The sequence below is a fragment of the Indicator indicator genome, chromosome 10 (genome assembly GCF_027791375.1).
Source record: "Indicator indicator isolate 239-I01 chromosome 10, UM_Iind_1.1, whole genome shotgun sequence".
In the NCBI taxonomy this organism is placed as follows: Eukaryota; Metazoa; Chordata; class Aves; order Piciformes; family Indicatoridae; genus Indicator; species Indicator indicator.
In genome coordinates this window covers 21,126,530-21,149,150 of record NC_072019.1, presented here as the reverse complement: position 1 = coordinate 21,149,150, position 22,621 = coordinate 21,126,530, and the positions used below count along the sequence as shown (strand labels likewise).

The 22,621-nt window shown below is 44.6% G+C and overlaps 1 protein-coding gene across 4 annotated transcripts in view; it reads right to left on the bottom strand.

Annotated features, from left to right (window-relative positions):
• RNF220 (ring finger protein 220) overlaps positions 1 to 22,621 on the bottom strand; it is a 221,510-nt gene that overhangs the window by 41,117 nt on the left and 157,772 nt on the right. For 2 of the 4 annotated variants that reach the window (XM_054384174.1, XM_054384175.1), the window contains 3 exons: positions 20,039 to 20,081; positions 12,367 to 12,488; positions 11,219 to 11,351 (listed from right to left, as the gene is read on the bottom strand). In XM_054384174.1, coding sequence (XP_054240149.1) covers positions 11,219 to 11,351; positions 12,367 to 12,488; positions 20,039 to 20,081 — 298 coding nt within the window. Of the gene's footprint in view, positions 1 to 11,218; positions 11,352 to 12,366; positions 12,489 to 20,038; positions 20,082 to 20,257; positions 20,303 to 22,621 lie in introns of those variants that run through there. The other 2 variants (XM_054384178.1, XM_054384176.1) reach the window with 2 other exon arrangements.

Genomic DNA, 22,621 nt, shown 5'->3' with positions numbered 1-22,621 from the left:
TCACCCAAGGCCTGAGGAACATAACTCCACATGTGAATTTGAAAACACTGCTTTCAGATAAAAAAAGAACAAACCAAAATGCAGACTCTCCTGTATCTTTCCTTTCCCTTGTTGAAGAATTTTTTGTTCCTGCTGTGCATTTGGTAGGACACAACCACTTGTCATATGCTGCCAACCCCAATACAATTAGCCTCCTGATGCTAAAGCAGAACAATCCTCTGACAGCCTTAATCCCAGCTGCCTCCTTAAGGTCCAGAAAAACAGGAGTGAGCAGGCAGGTCAGACATTGAGGCCATTAAGCAGAGAAAAAACAAAGTTACACCTCTGTCTCCAATCCCCATTGCTCTTGTAGCCAGGTGCTCTGACAAGCAATTCCAGCACTGGTATTGAGTGGCACCTCTATAAACCCTGTGACAGTTTGGGAGACAAACTCCCCCATCAATCAGAATGTACCTATCAAGCTCACTTACCTAGAGTGCTCACCACCTTCCAGCACTATGTACACAGCTTTGCTTGGGCTGGCCTCAGAGCAGTCTGCCTGAGCACCAACTCAAGGTAGTTTCTGAAAAATTTAGGCACTCTACACAAGCAAAGTGTTTCTAAAATACAGAGGTCTGAAAAGCAGAAAAGAATTCACATGCCTCTTTGCCATGGCCATGCTGCAGGCACTGGCAGGCCACGGGAATCAGCTGAAGACGAAGGAGACCAGAAAACACTGTCTTTCAGGTGCCTATTAATACTGGAGATGAATCCCATCAGAAACACTTCTATTCTCCTTTCCGTAAGTTGTCGTAACAATTTTCCTTCTCCTAAGCCATCCCCTATGCCTAAGCATCCTCTCTGACCTCTGCATCGCTTCTCAAATCTGACTTCCTTTGTGCAATTCCCTTGATGACCGAACATCTCAACATCCCTCAAGGGAACGGTGGTTCCAGCATGGATCGAGAGTCATTACCATGACACATAACGAGATTCACAGAACAGATAAAAGGGCCTCACATTCAAGTCCCTCCTTTTCTCCATCACATTCAGCAGCAGATGGTCAAAGTGACAACATATGCTGCTTCAGGTGCTGGCAGCACTGCTGGCTCCACTGCAGGCATGAAGTTACACAGAGACCGAAAAGTCTGGGGAGTAGAAAGCTAAGATCAGCGCAGGCCCAAACAACCACTGCCAAATTTCATCAGCACAGGTAGGAAAGTGTAAACCTACTGTACCCCACCTCTGCTCCTCAACTTCCATTTGGGCAGATAAGTCACTTTTGGGAGCCAGCTGTTCTGTATGCATTTAATTATCACTCCAAATGAGACTGAGGAACAAAATTTAGGTATTATTATTATTATTTGCACCACCATTATGAACGTACCTACTAGATGCTGCTTACCTAGAGAATCAAACTCATTGCCACAACTGGTGCTTCTCCTGTTTGACCCCCAAGGAATGCGGAAGGTCAAATCTATATTGGAAATATTCTAGAAATCCAGGATTTCATGTACATTCTGTAAGTGGTTGTGAATCCAAATCCATCTCAGGGGCATGCATCTCTACTGGGGCCTGTTTTGGCTGGGAAGAGGCATTAATTCTGCTTGCAGGTAATTTACACGTGTTCAGGAAAGAAGAAAAAAAGCCTCCCGTAAATCTCCAGAATTGCAGCCTTTGCTAATTACACTCCTTGCAGTGACCCTCTTCTGCACAATCTCCCCTTCCAGCACGTTCACTCTATTTTCTTAACGAAATGTCACTCGTTGGCTTCTTGCAGAGTAAAAACAATGAAGGCAATAAAAGCAGTTTATGCAGACACACGGCCAGGCCTCACACACACTTCCCGAGAATGGCTCTAAACTGGGTTCATTTCATCACCTGCTAAAGTATCCCAAACTAGTACTAAGAACACAAGGTAGCATGGAAGCTGTTTTCTTTAAAAAGTGTTGGGGGAGACAGGCAAAGCCAGTAGATTCTTGAAAATAAGGCAGAGATGAGGCCATGCTGAGCAGCAGTCTTTCTGTAGATCCACAAGAAGTCCTCATCCCCATTTCTGGACATCGAAATTGTTCCCTCATTTTTTCCTAGCACAAACAAGGATAGAATAGTTATAGTGACTTTCTTAGCTTGTTGCAGGAAAAATAACATTCAGAGGCCATGAAGAGCTGCTTACAGGACAAGGGTTTCATTTCTCTGGAGACAGATCCATTTCAAGCAAAACAGTGATTTACCTGGAAGAGTGACACCCGACTGTGTCATTACAATGTACACCTGAAATAGCAGACGCATCTGTCTGATGCCATCTATTAGCTCCCACAGAGGCACAAATGGGCTGCCAGAGACCTGACTGCTTACCAGCATCTTGGATGCTTACAATGATCTTTGCTAACAGATCAGAGGAACAGCTGCCTTTAAAGAAAGGGGCCATATAATTTTACAACCATTAACATCATTTCACAGCAGTGTGCTGAACAAAGGGCAGACAAAGCTCCACTGTACAGGGTAAGAGCCTGCTGCTGCAAGGCTCAGGGAAGAAGCTTCCCCTCCCATCACAACAGTGAGGAGTATTCCAGAGATTTCTTTCACACCTCTCCATAATCCATCAGGCATGGATTGTGGCTGCAGAGGGGAAAACACACTTAGACCAAAGGTCTGATCTGGTGTGGCCATACATGAATGGCTGCCTCCTCGAGCCTCACCCCAGAGTAATGCACTAGGGTGAGAACGATCTCATGTCTATCTCAAAGGCTGCTCTTCAAAACCCAGAGCTGAACTACAAAAGAAGCAGCAACAACCACAGTCTTTGCAGCTACAGCTCGTTTTCCATAGTCAGGGAAAGGTGGATCTGAAAGCTTTTGTTCCCCTGGGGAGAGGGTGGAAACAAACAAAAAAGGAAGAGGGAGAATTAAAGTAATCTTGAATCACTAAGCAGATTCACATCACTGGATCAATAAGCACCACTGACAGGGATCACAGGAATGTCGCAACTTTGCCAATAATAAAGCAGCACAGCAGAGCTTGGAGGATGACTTTTCTAAAGCAGCAGAGCATGAAGCAGCAAGGCTGGTGAACAGCTGAAAGTGACACCCTGGCTTACAACAGGCCGCTGCCAGTGGCAGGGCTCAATGCAGTTTGCTTTAAATAATGATGAGCACAGAGATTGTATTTGTGGGGCAAAGGCAGCCAAGGACTGGAAAAAAGCAAGTGCAAAATTTCACAGGCCAAACCCCTGTGCTCTTCCCTTCAAACTAATTCTTTTCTAGGTTGGAAAGAAGAAAGAAAAATCAGTGCTAATTTAATCAATTGATCAGCCTATTGATTGCAAAACTGGAGCTGCTAGTTAGCCATGTGCTGTAATGCCCTCAACTCTGAAACCACAAAACACACCATTGATTTATTCACTTCCAGCTCCAAAACAAGAAATAAAGCTGGGCTTTTAGAGGAAAGGCAACTTCCTCGTCCAGGGAGAAGATGCAAGCAAAGAAGAAGAGAGACCAAGAAACAGGGACAACTGCACCTTGTGAGGTTCAAACTGAAATTAGTTACAGATGCAGTCACAGCATCTTGTGTAAACTCTATCGATTGGGTGGCTGACAGTCTTGGGAGCCTCCATACTAGGACAATCAATCCAGCTGCAGTGTCACCTGCCACTTTGCTGAACAGTTGACAATGCAATTATCCAGTGTGGAGGCAGGGAGTTGGCGTGTGTCAAACGCAGTTAGCCACTTTCCGGGCACTACTCGATAATGTGTTTCACCACCCTGCGCAAGAGACAACACAGGGCGACAGGAGCTGTTTAGAGCCATTGAGACCCATGCTCCCCTTTTCCTTTAGAAAAAATCTCACTGGCCCTGACTTAACAACTGTATTCTAAAATGCTATTAAAATCACGTCAATCAACTACTGTGTGCTTAAGGCTGAAGTCTGACCTGAGTGTCCAAGAAGTAGGTTGCAGTCCTAGCAAAACTGCAGATACTTGGGGAAAAATAGAAATGATCAAATGACTGTCCTAAAGCCTAGGACTTTCAAAACTAGAGCGGACAGACCACTAGAAAAATGGATTGCAGTGAGCAGCTAAGCAAGCGCAGTAGATGGGACAGGAAGATCTTATGCTGCATGTCTGAGATCTGTGAAAACTGAAGCTTAAAGGGATATTGTCAACTTGAAACCCATTCAATTTAAAATAAATTTAGTAATTTCAGGTGATCGACCTGCTCCCCTACTCCCCCTGCCAATTTTCATGGTGTAACAACTGCATTTTCTGTCTTCTTTTTAATTATTTTTTTCCCTCCCTCTGTTGCTGGGTGACAGACAATCCTTTTCCTCCCCCAGGTATGATACATAATACTATCAAATGGAGAGAATTCCCCTTCTTCCCACACAATATCTTTTCCTGGTGAGTGGCTGTCAGTGTTACGTAAATCAAACGGCAAGGTTTAGTTGATTGTGCTCCTTTCAGCTAATGTGTTCTGGCAGTTTGAGCATAAAAATTAGGTTTTTACATTTTTACATGCATTTGAATTAATGAAAATACATTATCAACAACTGGGACTTTAAACAGCTACAAGCAGCATTTTTTTCCAGTTAAAGTGATTTTTACTTAGCCCACTCTCATTGATTACTTTTGTGTTCCAAAACAAAGATGATGCTGTTCCTTGAAGTATTAGATGAACTTTATAAACACACGATATCCAGTCATGCTGACTTTGCATGTTAAGGTAGGAATTCTGAATTGTTTTCCTTTTTAATTCATGCACTGTTCTCATCTGTTTTTCCTGCTCACTAAAATCAACTTCTGATAAATATATACAGCACAATATGCAAAGGACATTTATTAGCCATAGAATCCCTCAAATTCTGTATGTGGACACAAACTACAGAAAAATAGTTAGGTACTGTCCATCTGATTATTGTATGTAACATTATGTAAACAGATCTGTTAGCATTTTCAGGTCAAGTGTTACCACGTGCACTCCACAGAGAGAGGTGCAAACATTAAGGAGTGGTTAGGCTACTCCACCAGGCCAGTACAAAGTACCGTCCTTCTGCACCAGAGGGATTACCAGGATTACCACCATTTTACACAAGGGCTGAGGTAAGGCATATGAGTGCTCTGGGACTCAGCAGCCCTCTAAAGGGGGGATAAGGCATAGAAAAAGCACTTGAGAAACATAAAATTTATACATCTTGTCCATTTGGAAGCTTATAGCAGGTAGAAGTGACCAGCAGAAGGTAGCAACCCAAAATAGGAAGACTGAAATACCAAGACTGAGAGGCTGGGAAGGATGCTCTGGTTACAGATGCATTCACTTTAGAGACTATGCAATGAGGGATGCTGACACTGGAAATGTGACAGAGAAAGGCACTGAACTGAGCTCTTGCTAAGTGGGAGGAAGATTAAGAATTTAATTATGGCAGATTCCCTATACTCTTACCAGTGACTTCTCCTGCATCCAAGCTGAAGCTTGCTTTAGCCTGCCAGGGTAAAACAAATGAATTCTGACTCATCTACACAGGAACAGAGAAGATGATTCTATTTACTAGGACATTCTTCCACAAGGCCTAAATATGCCAGCGACATCTTCTATTTCCCACACAGTCTCTTAGGAGAAGTCACACTTCTACCGTTAACTCAAATTCTTTTGCTGCATTTGAGGAATCAGTTCAGGCCCTCTTACTAATACAATCTCAAATGCAGCCTGAACCTCCTGGCATGGAAAAATGGAAAGTTTCCTTGCCTTCTGAAGCTTTCCCACATGCCTCATATTTTATTTGAAAAAGGGAGCTAATAGGTGAGACTCTAGAGCAAGATTTTTCAGGTCTGTTGCAGGTTTGCTAGTATCTTTGTAACATTAGAAAATGATGCTTCTTCATTCTTCAGGTTCCACATGTGCGTCAAACAGATTTTGCAGTCTGTTGAAGTTTGATGTTCGTGAAACTGCACTGAGAAGGTTGGTTTACATTTGCTGCTTTAACTGATGCACATTTTGATTCTGCAATGATGCAAAGGTGACAGTAGGACTGAAAGAAAAGAAACCCAGAAGAGCAGTAGTGGCTAGCTTGCAACTGCACCCAGAAGGCAGCTTTTTGGACCTGGAGGGGAGAAGTGAACAGGCTGGGTGGAGAGAACTTCCCTACGTTTCTTCAATTCTTTCATATCTAAAGAGGACAGCAATCTCTGTTCTATCAGGCCACGCAGCTCATGCTTTAAATGGTACTTGCTGCTAGCTTGCTTTCCCTGTTTCTGTCTCTCTCCCTTTGAAGCAGACTGGACAGCTTCCTCAAGCTGGCGTTATCACTCCCTCTAACCACTCTTGGCAGGCAATCTAATTCCCCCTGAAAAGGTCACCGCCATTTTAACTGCCTTTCAATCACATTAAGCACGCTGCCGCTCGTGCTCAGAGCACTGCGCCTGCAGCTCTCCTGACTGAGGTGCGATCGATAAACTGACATCCCGGCCCCCCGCCCCAGCTCCCCAACCGCCCCATCCACTGCTCGCCGCCTTTCCCTCTCCTGGACAAGCCACCTTCCCGGAATGGATGGGGACAGACCAAGTGACAAAATCCTCTCCTCAAATCCAAAGCAGCAGAAGGGAGATGCTACCCTGGCCTTTGCTAATCTTTGTCCCATCTGCTAAGGAACAGAAGGGCGCACGCCTCACCCCCACTTTCCTTAGACCTACAGAGGCAGCGACTTCACAGGATAGTTTGCTTAGGCACCGGTCCAGACACCTTTGAAGCTGTGTTACAAAGAACAAGCCTCCCTCCAGCTTCCCTCAATGCAATCATTACCGTTATCTCTCCCCCCGCGCTGCTTTTTTTTTTTGCAGTTACGAGTTATGTGTTCCACTCATCGATCCCTGTGTAAGACACTGTTTTAAGTCCTCTTGCCTTTTGACTGTGCTAAGCCGTTTAAGAGATGACAGCAGCTTCTATCAGTGCGAAGCTGATGTGATTCTTTTCAGATAAAGCACTTTTTTTCATTGCCCCCCCTCCTCTTCCCTTCTTTCAAGTAAGAGACATACACACAAAAAGAGACACTGAAATCTTTCAAAGGAAAAAAAACCCTTTTGAACTACCCTCAGGAATTCTTTAAAGGGATAACCTTGCAGTGTAAACACTGAGGGTAACGTGCATCCATTCTGAAGAGGAAAGGAAGAATTGCTACAAATATGCTGAGCATTAAAAAAAAAAAAAAAATCAGAGAGGGAGCCACTTGATGCTTTCACTGGCAAAGCCTTGTTGGTTTCCTAAACACAGAAACTCATTAGACAAAGATGGCATGAAATAATCCCCTGCAACAAAGAGTGTCAGAGAAGGATGATTCAGAGACGTGGGGATAGATGGTTACCAAATGTTCAAGTATTTCAAAAGAAATTTTAGTCTTGTGACACTGTACTGAGATAGTGAAATACTTGACTATTATACCTGTATGGTTTTTCACTTTGAAGTATACAAGCTTGACTTAAACAGCACTCAGTATTTCATGCTGGTAGCCTTCTGCACCTAACCCAAGGGGAAGCAAGAACTCTCCTACAACTGGTTACCTCAGACAGGACCAAACAAAGCAGCTCCAGATCCCATATAATTGCCATTAATCTTCATTTACCTTCTACATTATCCCTGTTTTGGGTAAGCAAATTAAGTGATAGCAAGTGATGCTTTAAGAAGCCAGAAGGACAGCTAGAAGCAAATAATTCCTGACTGAATGCATTCACCAAACTCAACAGCTTAAGAGACAACATAATGATCTCTGTACTCCTCAGTTACATCATATTTCTAACTGATGACATCTTCTGTTGTCTCCACCTGCTGCCTCAAGTATGCAAAGCCATGGGGAGCAAGATGATGTGCTATGGCTCTCCTTTGCTAGACCTGACTAGAGATCTGCAGCTGCAACACCAACACAGAAGACAAAGAATTTCCACCTCATAAGACAGCCTTTCAGCTGAGAGAAGCAAGTCCTTCCCATGAGTGCTCTAGAAGCAAGAAAACACCATCCTAGGAACCACACAAGTGACAGTTCCAGCCTGCGATTGCTCCTAAGTATTAGGCCACCTTCCAGGAAACATAAGCAGGGCTGTTCGTTTTCCTAATCTTTCTGTTTTCAAGAAGAAAACCTCTAAGATCTCCCAATCCTACCCCAGATGAGAACTTGGCAGGATCTTTCATATAATTAGCAAATAGTTTTCCTCACAGTGAGGTGACATGAACTTTGCAAACCAAGAATAATAAAAAGAAGCAGCCAATGACCTGCATTAAGTCACTTCTGTAAGGCTGCCCAATGGTCTGACCAATTCATACAATACAGGATGGTCACTGTGTCCTGCTTCCACTTCACCCAGCTGTGACGTCTCCTCAAAGCAACACACCAATAAAACTGAAATTAATGAGACACACAGACATCTGTTTTCCCCTCTGGTTTTATGTATTTCCCCATGTCATCTCTTTAGACACTGGTGACATCCCTGTAGCCTGGCAAAGGCTGTCTGGCATTATAAAAGGCCTTCGATTTCCACTTCGCTGATGCTTCTCAGCAAAGGGAACAGAGCCAAACACAAAGCCTCGGGTGACAGGGGTTAACGAGGGCCTTGCCAACTCCAGACAAAGCAGTTCTAAGCTTTGGAAAGCATCTCCAAAACGTTATGCTGTGCTTCAGGGCTACAAATTAATAATTTTCTCCCTAAAGTAAAGCAAGAATCAACAATGGCTGAGAAAGGGAAAAAGACAAGTCACCTTAAGGCTACCTGAGAGCACACAAATAAGCCCTGACTGATGGAGACCTCTGAATGCCAACAGACAGAGACGATACAAGATCCGCAGATAGGCATATGAAAAAAGTGTAATTTGCCTAGAAAGAAATACAAACCAGCCAACTATGGGAGATCATTCCAGCTCTGCTTTTACTTCTCAAATTTTACAGAAACTTCTTGTGCAGAGTAGATAGGTATCCTGCAGATATCATCTGATTGTCCCAAAGCAGTAGGTAGAAAGCTGGTCACATGAAGTTGCCCTGTTTAGGGACGAGGACACCTCCCTACAGAAGCATGGCAGCTGTTGAACCCAACTATCAGCACAGGTGTGCTCCAGAGGAGGAAGGGCAGGGAGAAATGCATTCATGAGGGATCTGCCAGCTGCTCCGGTAATGCAATTTCTTCAGTTGCTCTGTCGCCAAAAAGCTGTGCAGAGAGGATGTTCTTTACTACAAATACTGCAGAGAGGTTCCTTACATGTGCTTGCAAGCTGATCTACAGAAACCTTTCATCCAGTACCACAAAGGGAAGGAGTCTAATCCAAAAGTCTTCTCATAAGGGTAATTATGGAGAGTTTCAGAACTGCACCTAACTGTGCCCTACACTTCTAGTCTTCCAGTCCTTTGCTGAATCTGTTCATGTAACTGAGTGCTCTTGACTGTGTCTCAAAAGGGAAAGAACGGAAAGACCCCATATTTCCTGATGGAAGCAAGGTTATTTCTAAGTATGAAATACACAAGTACCTGTCCATATCTGTGCAGCCATCTAGCAGAGGTTACAGCCCTGACTGATGCTAGAATCTACCTTGTGCTGGCGGAAAGCAGCTGATCCAGATAATGCAAATTAATGCATTTGAGAACTCCTTAAAACAGGAAAGGAAATGCAACAAAGAGCAAGCACTTGGCATTTACACAGCCCAACTGCATCAATTACACACATTTTGTCCACCTGAAGCCACATTTCAGAGGGTCTCCGTATGACTGAAGCAATATGAAAAGTTGACATCGTAATTCATTAACTCAAACCCAATAGGGAACGTTAACTATGGGAAGAAAGCACAATGCCCACACCAAAGGAAGCAGAAGATCCAAACTCAGGTGTCCAGCGGTGATGAAGGTGTTCAGTGGGGATGAAGAAAGAAATAGGACATGCACAAAAAAAGGCAGAAATGGACTGAGTAGCTTTTTCTAAGCAGGACTAGCAGTGACAATAGAGGCATTCAAACACGATTCCCCACTACAGATTGCAGTAACTATACTACATAAACATAGTCTAAGGCCCTGGATGGGCTCTTCAGACCTCTTCCTGGAATTGTGTAGACACATAACTCTCTGGGCAGCCACAAGAGTCTACTGTAGGTAAAGCTACAGACACAGGAAGCACCAGTGTGAGCTTCACTGGGTAACTTTTAAAACCCAGAGAAACTGCTCTTTCACCTCTGTGCTCCAGATCATCTGCTCTGCTACAACGCAGCTACAATTTAATTTCAGAGGAAGGTATGAGCAGTGCCAGTATGTCACTAAGTACACTTCTGGTTTTTAAGTACAACTCCCTTACAGAGCAGTGTTTCTCCTTATTTTAAATGAAAATCCAAGCTGATACGGGAAGAGATTACATCCCATGTTCTTTACTGAATGGAGGGAGCCAGCATTCCCTCTCTCTCATTAGGCATGCGCTACATGGATTGCTTGGAAGAAAGTCTGCTCAGTGCCAGAAGTTCATGCCAACGAACAGTTTGGTAAATCCTCCTCTTTGAAGCCAAAGGGCTCAATGTAAGAAAGGGGCCAGGTTTCTAGCTAAAATTACATTCACCAATAAAGCTCATGTGAGGTCAAATTTTGCCATAATTCACTCTCTCCTCAGTAACTGATTTCCCCGTCACTGGGCAAGGAGCAAAAGAAGGAGGAAAAATAAAATGTGTTTGTCTGAGAGCCCTACGGGCTTGCAGTGCTGGAGGCACAGAGCAGGTTCCTGGATTCTCATTTATCAACCTTAAAAGGGATGGAGTGATAAATGCACAACTGGCCTTTTAATATTTTATGCAGGTGCTAAAGCGACTTAGCTGTCACCTCCAATACATCACCAGACTGATACACAGCTTTCGTCACTCCAGGCTGGGAACTTTTACAATTTCATTTCTATTTCCCCCTCTTCACATATTTCCATGTATTTCTTACTATGTGTAACACACAAGAAGCTATTTTCCCCAAATGATCTGCCCACTCTACCCATTCCTACTCATTCCCTCTTCAGTCACATTTCTCGAGTGAGAAATAACGACACACTGTTGTTCCAAGATTTGCACAAATTTTGACTCTCATCATTCAGGAGAGGCAGAAAGCTGAAATTACTTCATGTTCAGGCGAAGGCTGAAGGTCCCACCCTTTGTGAAAGGCAAACCTCCAAGTCCCTCCCTTCAAAGATAGACAATGATCGAGTTCCACAGCAGAATGATGTACAAGGGCCCGCGAGCCAGTGGCGCACCTCGAAATCCTCCCTCCAGGAGGGTAGTAGCTCGTATCCTCTTCTGCCCGCACCACTCATACTCTTCAAAGCGGTTGCCATTCTCATTCTCGATGTCCACGGAATCATCCTCAGTCATGCATGAACCTTCTCTCTGCACAGGGTAAAGCAGGGGCAGAGCATTGAGATGCATGAAATAGCTCTCTGGAGTTAGTAACTCATGGTGGAACAGATAAGAAAAGCTAGACTGTTCCCAGGACAGCTAAGCACAAAACGGACAGGGACATCTACTCCCATTTCCAGGGAGCTAAATCTAGAAGTACATGGGTGCTGGGAGAACTTGACAACCTTAAGATCAAAATGAGTTGCAAGGTTCATAATTTTTACACATGGAAATGTAAGCTCTGGCTCCTACAATAATTCTGGTGTGCATTTCAACATGTATCCCCCAGCCTTGCACGCACAATTCCCCTATGATGTAAACTACACATTCCTTTGGCTCCTGGCATGAATGTTCTCCTAGAGCATATTTTTTGGGACACACTAATCAAAAGACACGTCTCTTTACACCATGCACCTCTTGAGGAAACAAGAATGCATTTGCTGTCATTTCTAGTGTGGGCTTTTCCCAAGAAGCAAACATAGAAGCCCTATGAGACAACTCTCTCCCTCTCCTAGGTCTTGTTCCTCCTTCTTTCTTGCTGTCACTGGGATGAAAAGCAAGAGAATGGTTCTGCCCAAATGCAATTCCTGGAGTATGATGGTCATGAAACATTTACAAATGCCAGTCTGCTACGAAAGAATATAACAAAAATAATTCTAATGCTGTCAAAGGTAGAGATCAGAAAGAACTCTTCCTGCTTTGCCATGCAGGAAACATGAAGCCATACAAAAGGCTTCATAAACCTCAACAGCTCTACCTTCACAGTCTACAACTTAGGACTTCAATAACAGTGAAAAGGTACATGAAGTAAAGTTACTAGTGCAACACAGGAGACAAATCCAGAAGAATCCATCTTCCAAGACAAAGAGAAGTGACTACAGATCTTAGTTAGCATTGCCTGCAAGCTCAGCAATGTTAGTTTTTTTGCCCCGTGTTAGGTCAGCTGCAGACAAAGCTGGGAGTAGGGAGAAGGGAATGGCAGCTGGCAATCCTGCTGCGCCTCTACCTTTGCAAGGCATTGTTCCACATGCCTACTCATCTCCTCCTCGGATCCTGACAGAGGTCGGCTGCAGAGGGGACATACCTGCCCTTCGTCTTGCTTCCTCCGTTTCATTTTTCCAATCCGAGCTGCATGGGGAAACCAGGGAAGGAAAAAAAGGAAAAAAAAAAAAAAGGAAGACATGTCAAGTTTGTAGATTCACTCTTCTCTTTATTAGCTCATCTCCAAATAACACCATTTCTGTCAAGGGTTTAAAACTTCACACCAGAAAGTCCCATTTCAACTCCCTATTCTGACCTCCATAAACAGTACAAAGAATGTTACCTAGCACTTTCCAGATTAAACCTGCAGCCTGTACAGCCTGATTTCAGAAAGGCAGCTACTCAGAATTTAATACCTAGGAGAGTGAATATCTGCTGCACATCCTCAGGCTAAGTCATTCAAATGGTTAAATAGTTTTCTCTTGTAAGCTTGAAACTGTTTTCAAAGTTGAGTGATCAAACAAACCACTAAATCCTGTTATCAATTTTGCCTTCTAAGCTGGAAACCCATGCACCAATATATTTGTTCCCCACACAAGAACCTGCTTAGACCATAGAAGAATGATGTAGCACCTGAAAAGCCTTGGATGAGGTGTATCACAGTCACTTGCAGGACCAGAGAGTCCCCTGTACACCCTGAATAATTCATCCACAGAACAGCACAAAAAAAGTGAGAGCAGTATTTTAGCAGCAGATAACATTTATGGAGAGGAAAGATCTCTGTGAAAACCAGCACCTATGCTAGATAGCTTCTGTCTGATATTTTTATTTCACTATTTAATGTATAGGAAAACTGGGGGCTACATTGTCTTCTTGAGGGCACACTCTGAGAAACAAACATGTTAAGAACCACGATGATTAGAACAAGCAGCCAAGGTAGCCTGTTGCTTAATCCAATCTCTGGTTAATTTGAGCCATCATTTAATGTGATCAAAACATCTGGAACCAAATCATTTGCATTAAAAAGAACTTCTGTCCTTTATTATGATGGCTTTAGGCAAGTATTACTGAATAACTCAATCACTGGCTGCGGGAAATTCACTGTTTAATTAATAAGGAAGGTCAAAATTCTGAATGAGAGACAAGGAAAAGCCCAAGGAAAGCCCATGTGATAATGAGAGATGACACCACCAAAAAGCTGCGTTAGCCAGAAATCGTTACTGACGTGAGCACTGCAGCATGCTCTGAATGCCTTCGTGCCCAAATACTGTGGGATCAATGGTTCCCTGCAGCCAACAAGTCAGAGAAAGCTGCTGGAGCACCAGGAAGAGAAGGACCAGGGTACAGGAAAGTTTCTGTCAATTGTTTTCTGAAGTGCATCAGTCTAGTGCATGCACATCACAAAGTGAATTACGAAGTTACAGAGGAACATAGAATGAGAAGGCCTCTTTCAAGGCTTTCTTGGATTCAAGACTCTCTGGGTTAGGATATAATTCTCCACAATCCAGAATTAAGAGTATTCATCATCCCCTACACTCTCTGATGCTCAAGGATTATGAAAGCTTCAAATTATTCCCTGGACATTGCTTTGCCTCACTGAACAATACAGATGCAAAATGAATCTCTACTCCTGGCATCATGAAAACAATTCTGCAAAAGTGATGTTCCTAGAATGAGAGGCAGCAACTTGAGACCAAAACAAGCATGTTTTTGATACCTGGCATTTAGAACAATGACTCAAGGAAATGCACACCACTTTCACAATATTTGTGGAATTTCCACTACCCTCTTGTGCTAAGTGTACCACACTGACATCTCCATAGCCCACCAACCTCTCTATACACTTCAAGTACTTCAGTCTTCCTAGTGGGATATTTTTAATACTTTCCCTTCTAATATGAAGTGTTACTGCTAATTTCATTGTGCCCTGACGAATTCTGTTCCACTTTCAAATGTGTCTTCTCTCCCCTTCCTAAACCCCCAAACGCTATCTCTCCTCCCCCTTCAGCACCACCCAGCTGCATTACAGAAGCAGTCAGAATTAAGCCATGCTGGTTTGTATGTCAGTGCATGAGAGACTTCTGGAGTTCTGGTTTAGTGAATACCTATATCCTCCAGCATGGCTCTTTCGCATAAGTTAAGGCTGCTCTTTCCTTGCCTCAATAGCTCCATAGAGCCAGCACAGAACAGGGGAGGAGGCTGGAATCAGACATGACTTGAGCATTCGCCAGCAAATATCTAACTACAGAAAAACACAGGAACAAAGCTTTTGCTATCCTGATTGCAGGCACATCTTTTTCTCACCTCATCCTGTTTTTGAAAAGGGAAATGCAGGGAAGGAGCAGCTTAATTATTTCAGTAGAACTCCCTGTGGCCAATCAATTTAGCTAAGCCAATCTGCCTGGCAAGTTTGTTAGTATTTGTAACTTTTTTTACTGCAGTTCATGCACTGTAACAGTGATAAAAGGAAGGAAACTTGTTTTAGGTCTTGTGCTGATAAATTTTTGCAACCATTCTGCCAGAACAAGTACCTAATCTGCTGTTGAAATGTTAGTGCAGAGCTAAGAACAGAACTACGTCAGACTCAGCAGACTCTTGGCTCATTTAGCTCTGCCAAGAAGCAGCCTTTTAAGTTCTAATGCCACAAGTGAAAAAGCCACTGGAAGAAAGAGGTGTTGAAAACAAATGCCCCTGCCATTTTCATTCTGTGGTCATCAGCAGTGGCATTGTTGTGCCCACAGAGGCCCAGGGTGCCCCTGGTGACAGCAGGAGCCGAAAGGGAATGCTGCAGCCTGGAAAGCACATGGTGAGCAGCGCCGTCCCTAGCCGACACGGCGCGCAGCGCGGCTATCACTTCCAATCAGCGCAGCAGGGACAGAGCGGCCCCGAAGGCAGGGGGCGATTGTGGTGCTGTCCCGAAGGGGAGCAGCTCAAAAGAACACGCAAGTGAGACCACAAGATTGCTAATTAGTGTTGATAGATGCGATCATTTCTAATTAGCTTACTAATCCCTCTCCTCGCTCCTGTCGCGGGAGCATGGGAGAGGGAAAAAAAAAATACGAATACTTTCCCCCTTGTAATTCAGGAAGATAGAAGCACAGCCAGCAAAGAGTGGATGCAAGAAGACGGCAAGCTCAAGGAAGCAGGTTTTTAGCATAAGGCTGACCCATTCTTATCTTTGATTGAACAAAGAGTCTGTAGTTATTATTCCAGCCTTCTGCCAGCAGGTGAGGAGGTTCACTAATTTTTATTAGCATTATTAACTATTATTAGGCCATCAGAGAGCTTCCAGCACCTTTAAGGCCTCACTTTTAACAGATGTACATTACCCTACACACTGGCACTGCTGCACCTACGTGTTCTCCCTCAGGTTACTGAACCACTGGGCACCCCAGGAGTTTAAGTCACCAAAAAATATGAAAGAGGAAGTAGCACATGGAGGTGAGCAAGAACTGGGACCCTCTGCAGGGGTTGAGGTCTCAGTTATGGTCCTGACTTAACTTAGGAGCTGTGTTGGGTAAAGGAACTGCTTCTTAATACAGGATCCTTTGGGATATGCAAGGTGAGGAGCTGCTTGCACTAGAGGAGGAGCCAAATTACATTTGACACAACCTCTGCTGCTGAGGGTGTAACAGCCCCTGCCTTCCCAAGGGTGTAGAGAGAAGAAGCCAGCCCACCACTGCTGCCTTACAGACAAGAAGAGACTAAGGATCTTTTCTCACAACAGGTTCTCCCCATCAAAGCTAAACTTTATTAACACCTAAAGATCATGTTATTCTCCAGCCCAGCAAAACTTCCTGAGAGAAAAGCTAATGGATTTTAGGTTTCACTGGTACTCCCCTACCAAAGCAAATCTTCACCTTCAGGACAGGGCACTAATTACTCTCACATAGCATCTAGCAGTGGACACCACACAAACGTCTACTGCAATACCTCTTATGATTCCCTCCACCAGTCTGAGAGTCTCTAAGTCCCATGCAGACATCATTAGCAGCTCCTGCAGTGTCAGGCCAATCAAAGTGGAAACATTTTTGTCTCCTTTGCAGTGAAGATCCTCTAGCTTTATTCCTCCACCACTCATCAGCTACAAAGGCACAAAACACGCTAGTAATGGTTCAGCAACAAACTGCACAGTGACCGCCTCCACAGAGGTTGGCCCAGAGAGGAAAGCTCATGGTTACCACCAAAATGAGAGTCAACCTCCCAGACAGGTGCAGAAGGAGCTGTGTAAGGACCTATTTTACAAATGAACTGAAAATGCCAACTTTGCTAATACCCCTACATTTCAAAGATGCTCAAGCACAAAAATTAGCACCTGCTCTCTGCAAATCTACTAGGCGAGTTTTGAGGAGCAACTACACCTATCTTTGTGAGACCTATCACAAAAAGCTTCTCTGGATGATCAACTTAGCCAAGAGCATCTGACACAAGAGAACAAAGGTAGCAATGGCAGAGCACCAAAAACCATCTCATGAACAAGCTAAATCAAGAAAAATAGACAGCCAAGAATGAATCTGTTTCAGACCTTATGTACAACCTGCCGCTCAACTGCCTGAGAGAGATCATTAAGGGCCAAATTCACAGAAGGGTCTCAGTGGGGCTTTCATATTTGCATGGCCAAACTTCCATACAGATAATTTCCAGCAACCTTCAATCTGAAACTATTCTCTTGAGGATGCCACTACTTAACCTGCTGAATCCATGTTCTGATACACTAACCCCGAACTTTGTGCCTCTAATTTTGAATGACTGCCTAACCTGCTCCGCACTGCTGAACTCCATAAGCATCAATTTATAGGGTGGCTTAAACTTTCCAGTTTGGCAAATGAGAAATGCCTTCTTTATCACACGGCTTTGTCAGGAATCAGCACCTCATACTCCTGGGTTCACAAGGATGCGACCTCTGCAAAGTGAGTTTAGCGCAGGTGAGAGGTGCAGGATTAAGTCACTGAGGCTGACAGGGAAGTTCAGATACACTCAACTGAGAACCTAACAGACAGAGCATTAATCTCCTGCTCCAGAGCTCGCAAACGCATTCAACTTAGTCACAGCTCAATTTAAGTCAAAGGTTTAACTTACAGAATTAAAATTCTGGACCATCAGGAACATGTGAAACACGTAACTATTAGGATCTAATTATGTTGCAACCAGGCCAACAGCTCACAGGAGATCTCTCTCTATATCTAACTTCTCTTTCATCAGTTTTGTTGTGCTTTTCCAAGTGACCACAACAGAATGAAACACATCAAGGAGATCTGATAGGACTTGGCCCAAAGAGCAGGGCAGCTGAGATTTGAGTCAAGGACAACATGGAAAAAGAGCCAACACCATGGGCCTCTTCTTATGAGAAGAAGAGCTTCCAGAAGTGATTCTGGAACTCAACTGGTAAGAAGCTTGACAGAGGTACCAAGATAAACTATTTACAACACCATTGCAAAGTACACTTAAAACATACTAAACCCAAACGAAACAGATTTTTCTTTGGCAGATTAATTACATTTTCTACATCCCAAGTTTCTTCAGTGTGTCAGTAAGAATACAAAACCGAAAGTCCTACATAACTCTGTCAGTGTAAACTAACAGGGATAAAGAAAACATTGTCATGGAGCAAGCTATGAAGTGTGATCCATTAGAAGTTCATTAAAACACATAATACAGGCAAAATACGCATTTTTTCCCCCAAAAAACCTCAAGTGTTTCCCATATGGAGCAATACTGCTTAAATAACTGTTTCACAAAGTTATTTTCATGCACACAAATGTAGAGGAGGAAACAAGAAAGCAGGCTGAGGTCAGTGGTCACAAATATAAAGTGACATGCATAGAAAGAAGCAGTATAATTGACCCAACTCTCCAGCTGGATACTAATTTAACAGCATAGGACTCAAGCAGGCATCATTACAGGTAGCATACCAGTGTTACAAGGGCATTATGTACATTAACCAAATGCTCTCACCTGGAACATGGCTCTGCTGCTCATTGTACCCCAAAATGTTTATACAAAATAAGGTTCAGCAAAAACAATGCAAATGCTGCACAAACTAGCAGCTTCCCTTTAGATGATGAGCCCGGGTATAGAAAACATCCAAGAACTGGGGTCAAGAGGATCCAGAGTTCACAGTCTACATGGATTCACAAAACATCTAAGAACAGGGCCCAAGAGGACCCAGTCTACATGGATTGTGCTGCAGCCCTACTCTAAGCTAAAGTCAAAAGCATAAAGCACTACTGAATCAGTTCAGCAGAGCATGCTGTCATCAAGAGCTTTCATTCATACTGCAGGACTCCACAACACCAAGAACCTCACAAGCCTGGCTCAGATTTTTTTTTTAATTAAAATAAGGTAACTGCACATTGTTGGGCTGAAAAAAAGGCCAAAGGTGGGAGCTCAGCCCCTTCTATACAAAAATTATAAAGAAACAGTTTGACATCACTGACTCCAGAGACCTCTGCCACACAAAACAAGTCACTGCAGAGCAATACCTCAGCGCATTTCAGCCATCTGAAGTTTCTGTGTCAGGAAAAGGGTCTACCTGCAACACTGGCAGCTCACTGCACTCATCTCAGAGTGCAGATGTAAGCACACCTGCCAGCAGTTACCTGTAAGTGATGCAAGGCAACTCATCTCTTTGATATATGACTTACCAGACTTCCAAGAGTTCGCAGGTTTTTGGCCCTGAGGATTTATATTTAAAAATCTCCAAGCTAGCTCTGAATTCAGCTCTGTGTAACTTAGGAACTTAGTAACATTTCTATTTGCTGAAGACTGTGCTCAACATGCAGCACTTCAAATTCAAGTAAACTACTTTGCTATCGGGACACTTGAAAGCCTTATAGTATTTGTATCTTCTTCTAAATAGACTGCACCAGTATGATGTCACTGGTGTTATCTCCAACTGTCCCTGCAGCAAGTTCAAAATTAACATGCCTCCTGATAGCCCAAACAACCAATTTTTGTCTAATTGGTATATATTAGAGCAACTACAAGCAATAAAACATCAGATGACAGAATACTGTTACTATTTACATAGTAAGTTCTGACTCCTCTGAACTCTGGGAAGCGTTTCAACTTCTTCAGTTCAAGCAAAAAAGTATACTTTCAGCTTTTTTTTCCTTTTCCGATTTACAAACACAGAGATGGTACTTTCTTTCTCTGAAATAGTGATCTCTGATTTGTTTTTTAAATACAAAGTCGTTATTCGCTACAAATATTCGCTTGTTGATAGAAACATCTAGAAGTACAAGAATAAAAGTAACACACCAGCATCTGTGAGTTTGAGAGAAAAAGAACCAAAACAAACCACCAAAACAAACCATGACGTCAGATACACAGATACTCAGACTGCTGGTTTAAAAGTTTACTGCAAGATTCAGCCATGTGAGCTGTGAAAGCACGGCTGCCTGGCCCCAGAACGGAAAATGCAGGATTCAGGGCCTACTTCAAAGCTCGCAGGGGGGGGGTCCCAGCGGTGAGAGCTGCTTCCCGCAGGGAGTCGGGGATGAACGGGGAGGGTTTCACCCCACACACCCCGCGGCCCTGCGGCTCCACGTCGAGGCCCTGTAGAGGTAGGTCGCAGCTCTCGGCCTCAGGGGGAGGGGGTGTGTCCATAACTCGGCCTAACTCAGGGAAGTTTTCCGGGCAGGGGGCGGATCGGCGGGCTGGGGGCAGCCCAGGACGCCGCGCGGGGCCGCACTCACCGTTCAGCCGGGTCTGCCGGTTCGCTCGCACCCGCAAGAAGGTCTGCAGAGGGGAGACAAGAGCGGAGAAGTGTCAGGGCCCGAAGGAGCTCTATGTAAACAACTCGACCCCCACGCCAGTAAACAAGGCCTGGCCCGCCCCCCCCCCCCCGCCTCCGCCCTGCACATCACCGGGACAACGGCACCCCCCACACACACCCCCGACACAAGCAAACCCACCTCTTCCCGGCCCCCGCCGCCGGGCCCCCTTCTGCTGCTCTGCATAGCCGCGGGTGCCGCGGGCGACCGGCAGGACAGCGGGGCGGCGGGCCCCGGGGCGAACCCCCCCGCGCGGCCCGGGATGCGGGTGGATACGGCGCGGCCCGGCAGGCGCCACCGATCAGCCCCCAGCGGCCGCCGCCATGTTGGCCCCGGTCATGTGACCCGTGCCGCGAGGGTGAAAGTTCACCAGGAAACCGTCGGGGAGAGGCGTGCGAAGAGGAAGCTCCCATAGCAACCGACAGGCGGCAGCAGGGCCCACCGAGCGCCGGCCAATCAGGGCCCAGGGGCGACTGGAAGCCAGCGGCATCTGGCCAATCAGAGAACAGGAGTAACTGAACCCCAAGAGTACTTGGTCAATCAGGAATTGGGAGCCACTGGAACCCGAGTGTCTGACCAATCAGAGCCCAGGGGCAACTGGAACCCAGGGGCTAATGGCCAATCAGAGCCCAGGAGCAAATGGAAGTAGGTTTCCTTGCCCAGTAGAGACTGAGTGCTCTTTAGGCCCGAAAGCCCTGGCCAATGGCTGAACCGTAACTCAAAGGAGCTGTCCAGTCAGGGCCCTGGGCTCAACCATAACTCGAAGGTGCTGGCCAGTCAGGCACCAGGGGTAATCACTCTCTAACTTCTCTTGTCTGATTAGGGATGGAAGGCCTTAGGAGCACAAGTGTAATGAGGCCCAAAGGCATATGGCCCTGCCCAGAAGCCCTCCCATGCCTCTGCCAGTCCCAGTAGAGTTGGACAATGGCCATATTATTATTCATCTGTTTTGATTCTATAGATGAAAATAGATTTCTTCCTATTCAACCACTCTATCTATAATTATATCCAATCAAATCATCTCTCCCTAATCTTTCAATTTACCTATTTCCCTACAAATATAAAACTATATTAAACTATTTCACCCAATTACCACCAAAAAACAAATCCCTATATAATTTAATTCATTTTTTCTTTATTCTCTATTTACCCCCATTTTCTTTAACATCAACAAATAAATTTATTAAATCAAACTAAAATCTAAATACTACATAATAACAAAATACTATTTCCCAACACCAACCCCCCACCCCCCCCCCCCCCCCCCCCCCCCCCCCCCCCCCCCCCCCCCCCCCACCACCCCCCAACCACCCCCCCCCACCCCCCAAACCCCAAAAAAAAAAACAAAAAAAAACCCCAAAAAAACAAACAACCCAACCCCCCAAAATATAAACCCCCCCCCCATATATATATATCATATTATATATATAACCATAAAAAAACAAACCCCCACCTCCTACGAGAAGATGATGAGCAGTCAGCAAGCTCAGGTGCTGGCTGGTAAACTTTGAGCAATGCTGACCTGCACCATATATTCCAGCTCTGTCTTCAAGCTGAAGTGGAGCTGTATTTTCATACAAGTGTTTACTGACAAAATAGAAACCAATTGTTAGTTTTACCCTTTTAATTAATAGACCTGCCTTTCAGAGGGTGTGCTGAGCTCAGGCAGAGGGAGGTGAGGCTTTCCTGGTCAAGGATTTTAGGCTTTCGGTTACACTTACTACACATGTTATTCAGCCACAAATATTCTGTGGGCTCAGTTGACCCACACAAGGTGGTCTCCCTCAGAGCCTGAAATGTTATCTTTGCAGTACAGTGAATTACTTAAAATTTGCTACTGATTTCCCCTCTGGGGATTCAGGCTGGGTTGTATCTAAATCTAACTTAGTTTTACTTGAAGTGCAGGAAAAGCCCTGACTGAACGTAGTGTATCTCAAAGGAGGACCCACCACTGACTCATTCCACAATGTCCTGGACTACACCAGCTTGTCACCACCTTGGTTCTATCAGTGTCCATGTACCAAGGTCCAGCAGCCAAGGCTTAGCAGAGAGGAGGCAATGGGTCTCCACTTCCCCACATTCTGGAGCCACCCCACCACCTCCACTGCAGCTCTCAGCAGAGAGAGCAATACAAGCAGCCCAAGCACTATGCAAGCCCTTATCCCTGTAGCACTCCTATTCATAAATCTCCTTCTTCCCTAAAGATCCCTATGGTAAATAAGTATGAGGACTAAGAAAACCAAGCCACAGGAATTCTGAATGCCTACACGCCAATAACTCATGTTCCAGAGCGTTACTAATACAGTGTATATTCACAATTAGATCGTCGATATCACAAGGGACATTCATAATTCCAGCACACCTTTGCATATGGAAAGCTGAATTTTGCAGCCCTTAAAGTCACCACCATGAAAGTCTTCTGCTCTGCTTCCTGAGCATTTCCCTTGGTAGGCCAGGAAGACTGAATTCTCATTCATACTGTGGCTTTATTAAGGATACGCTGAG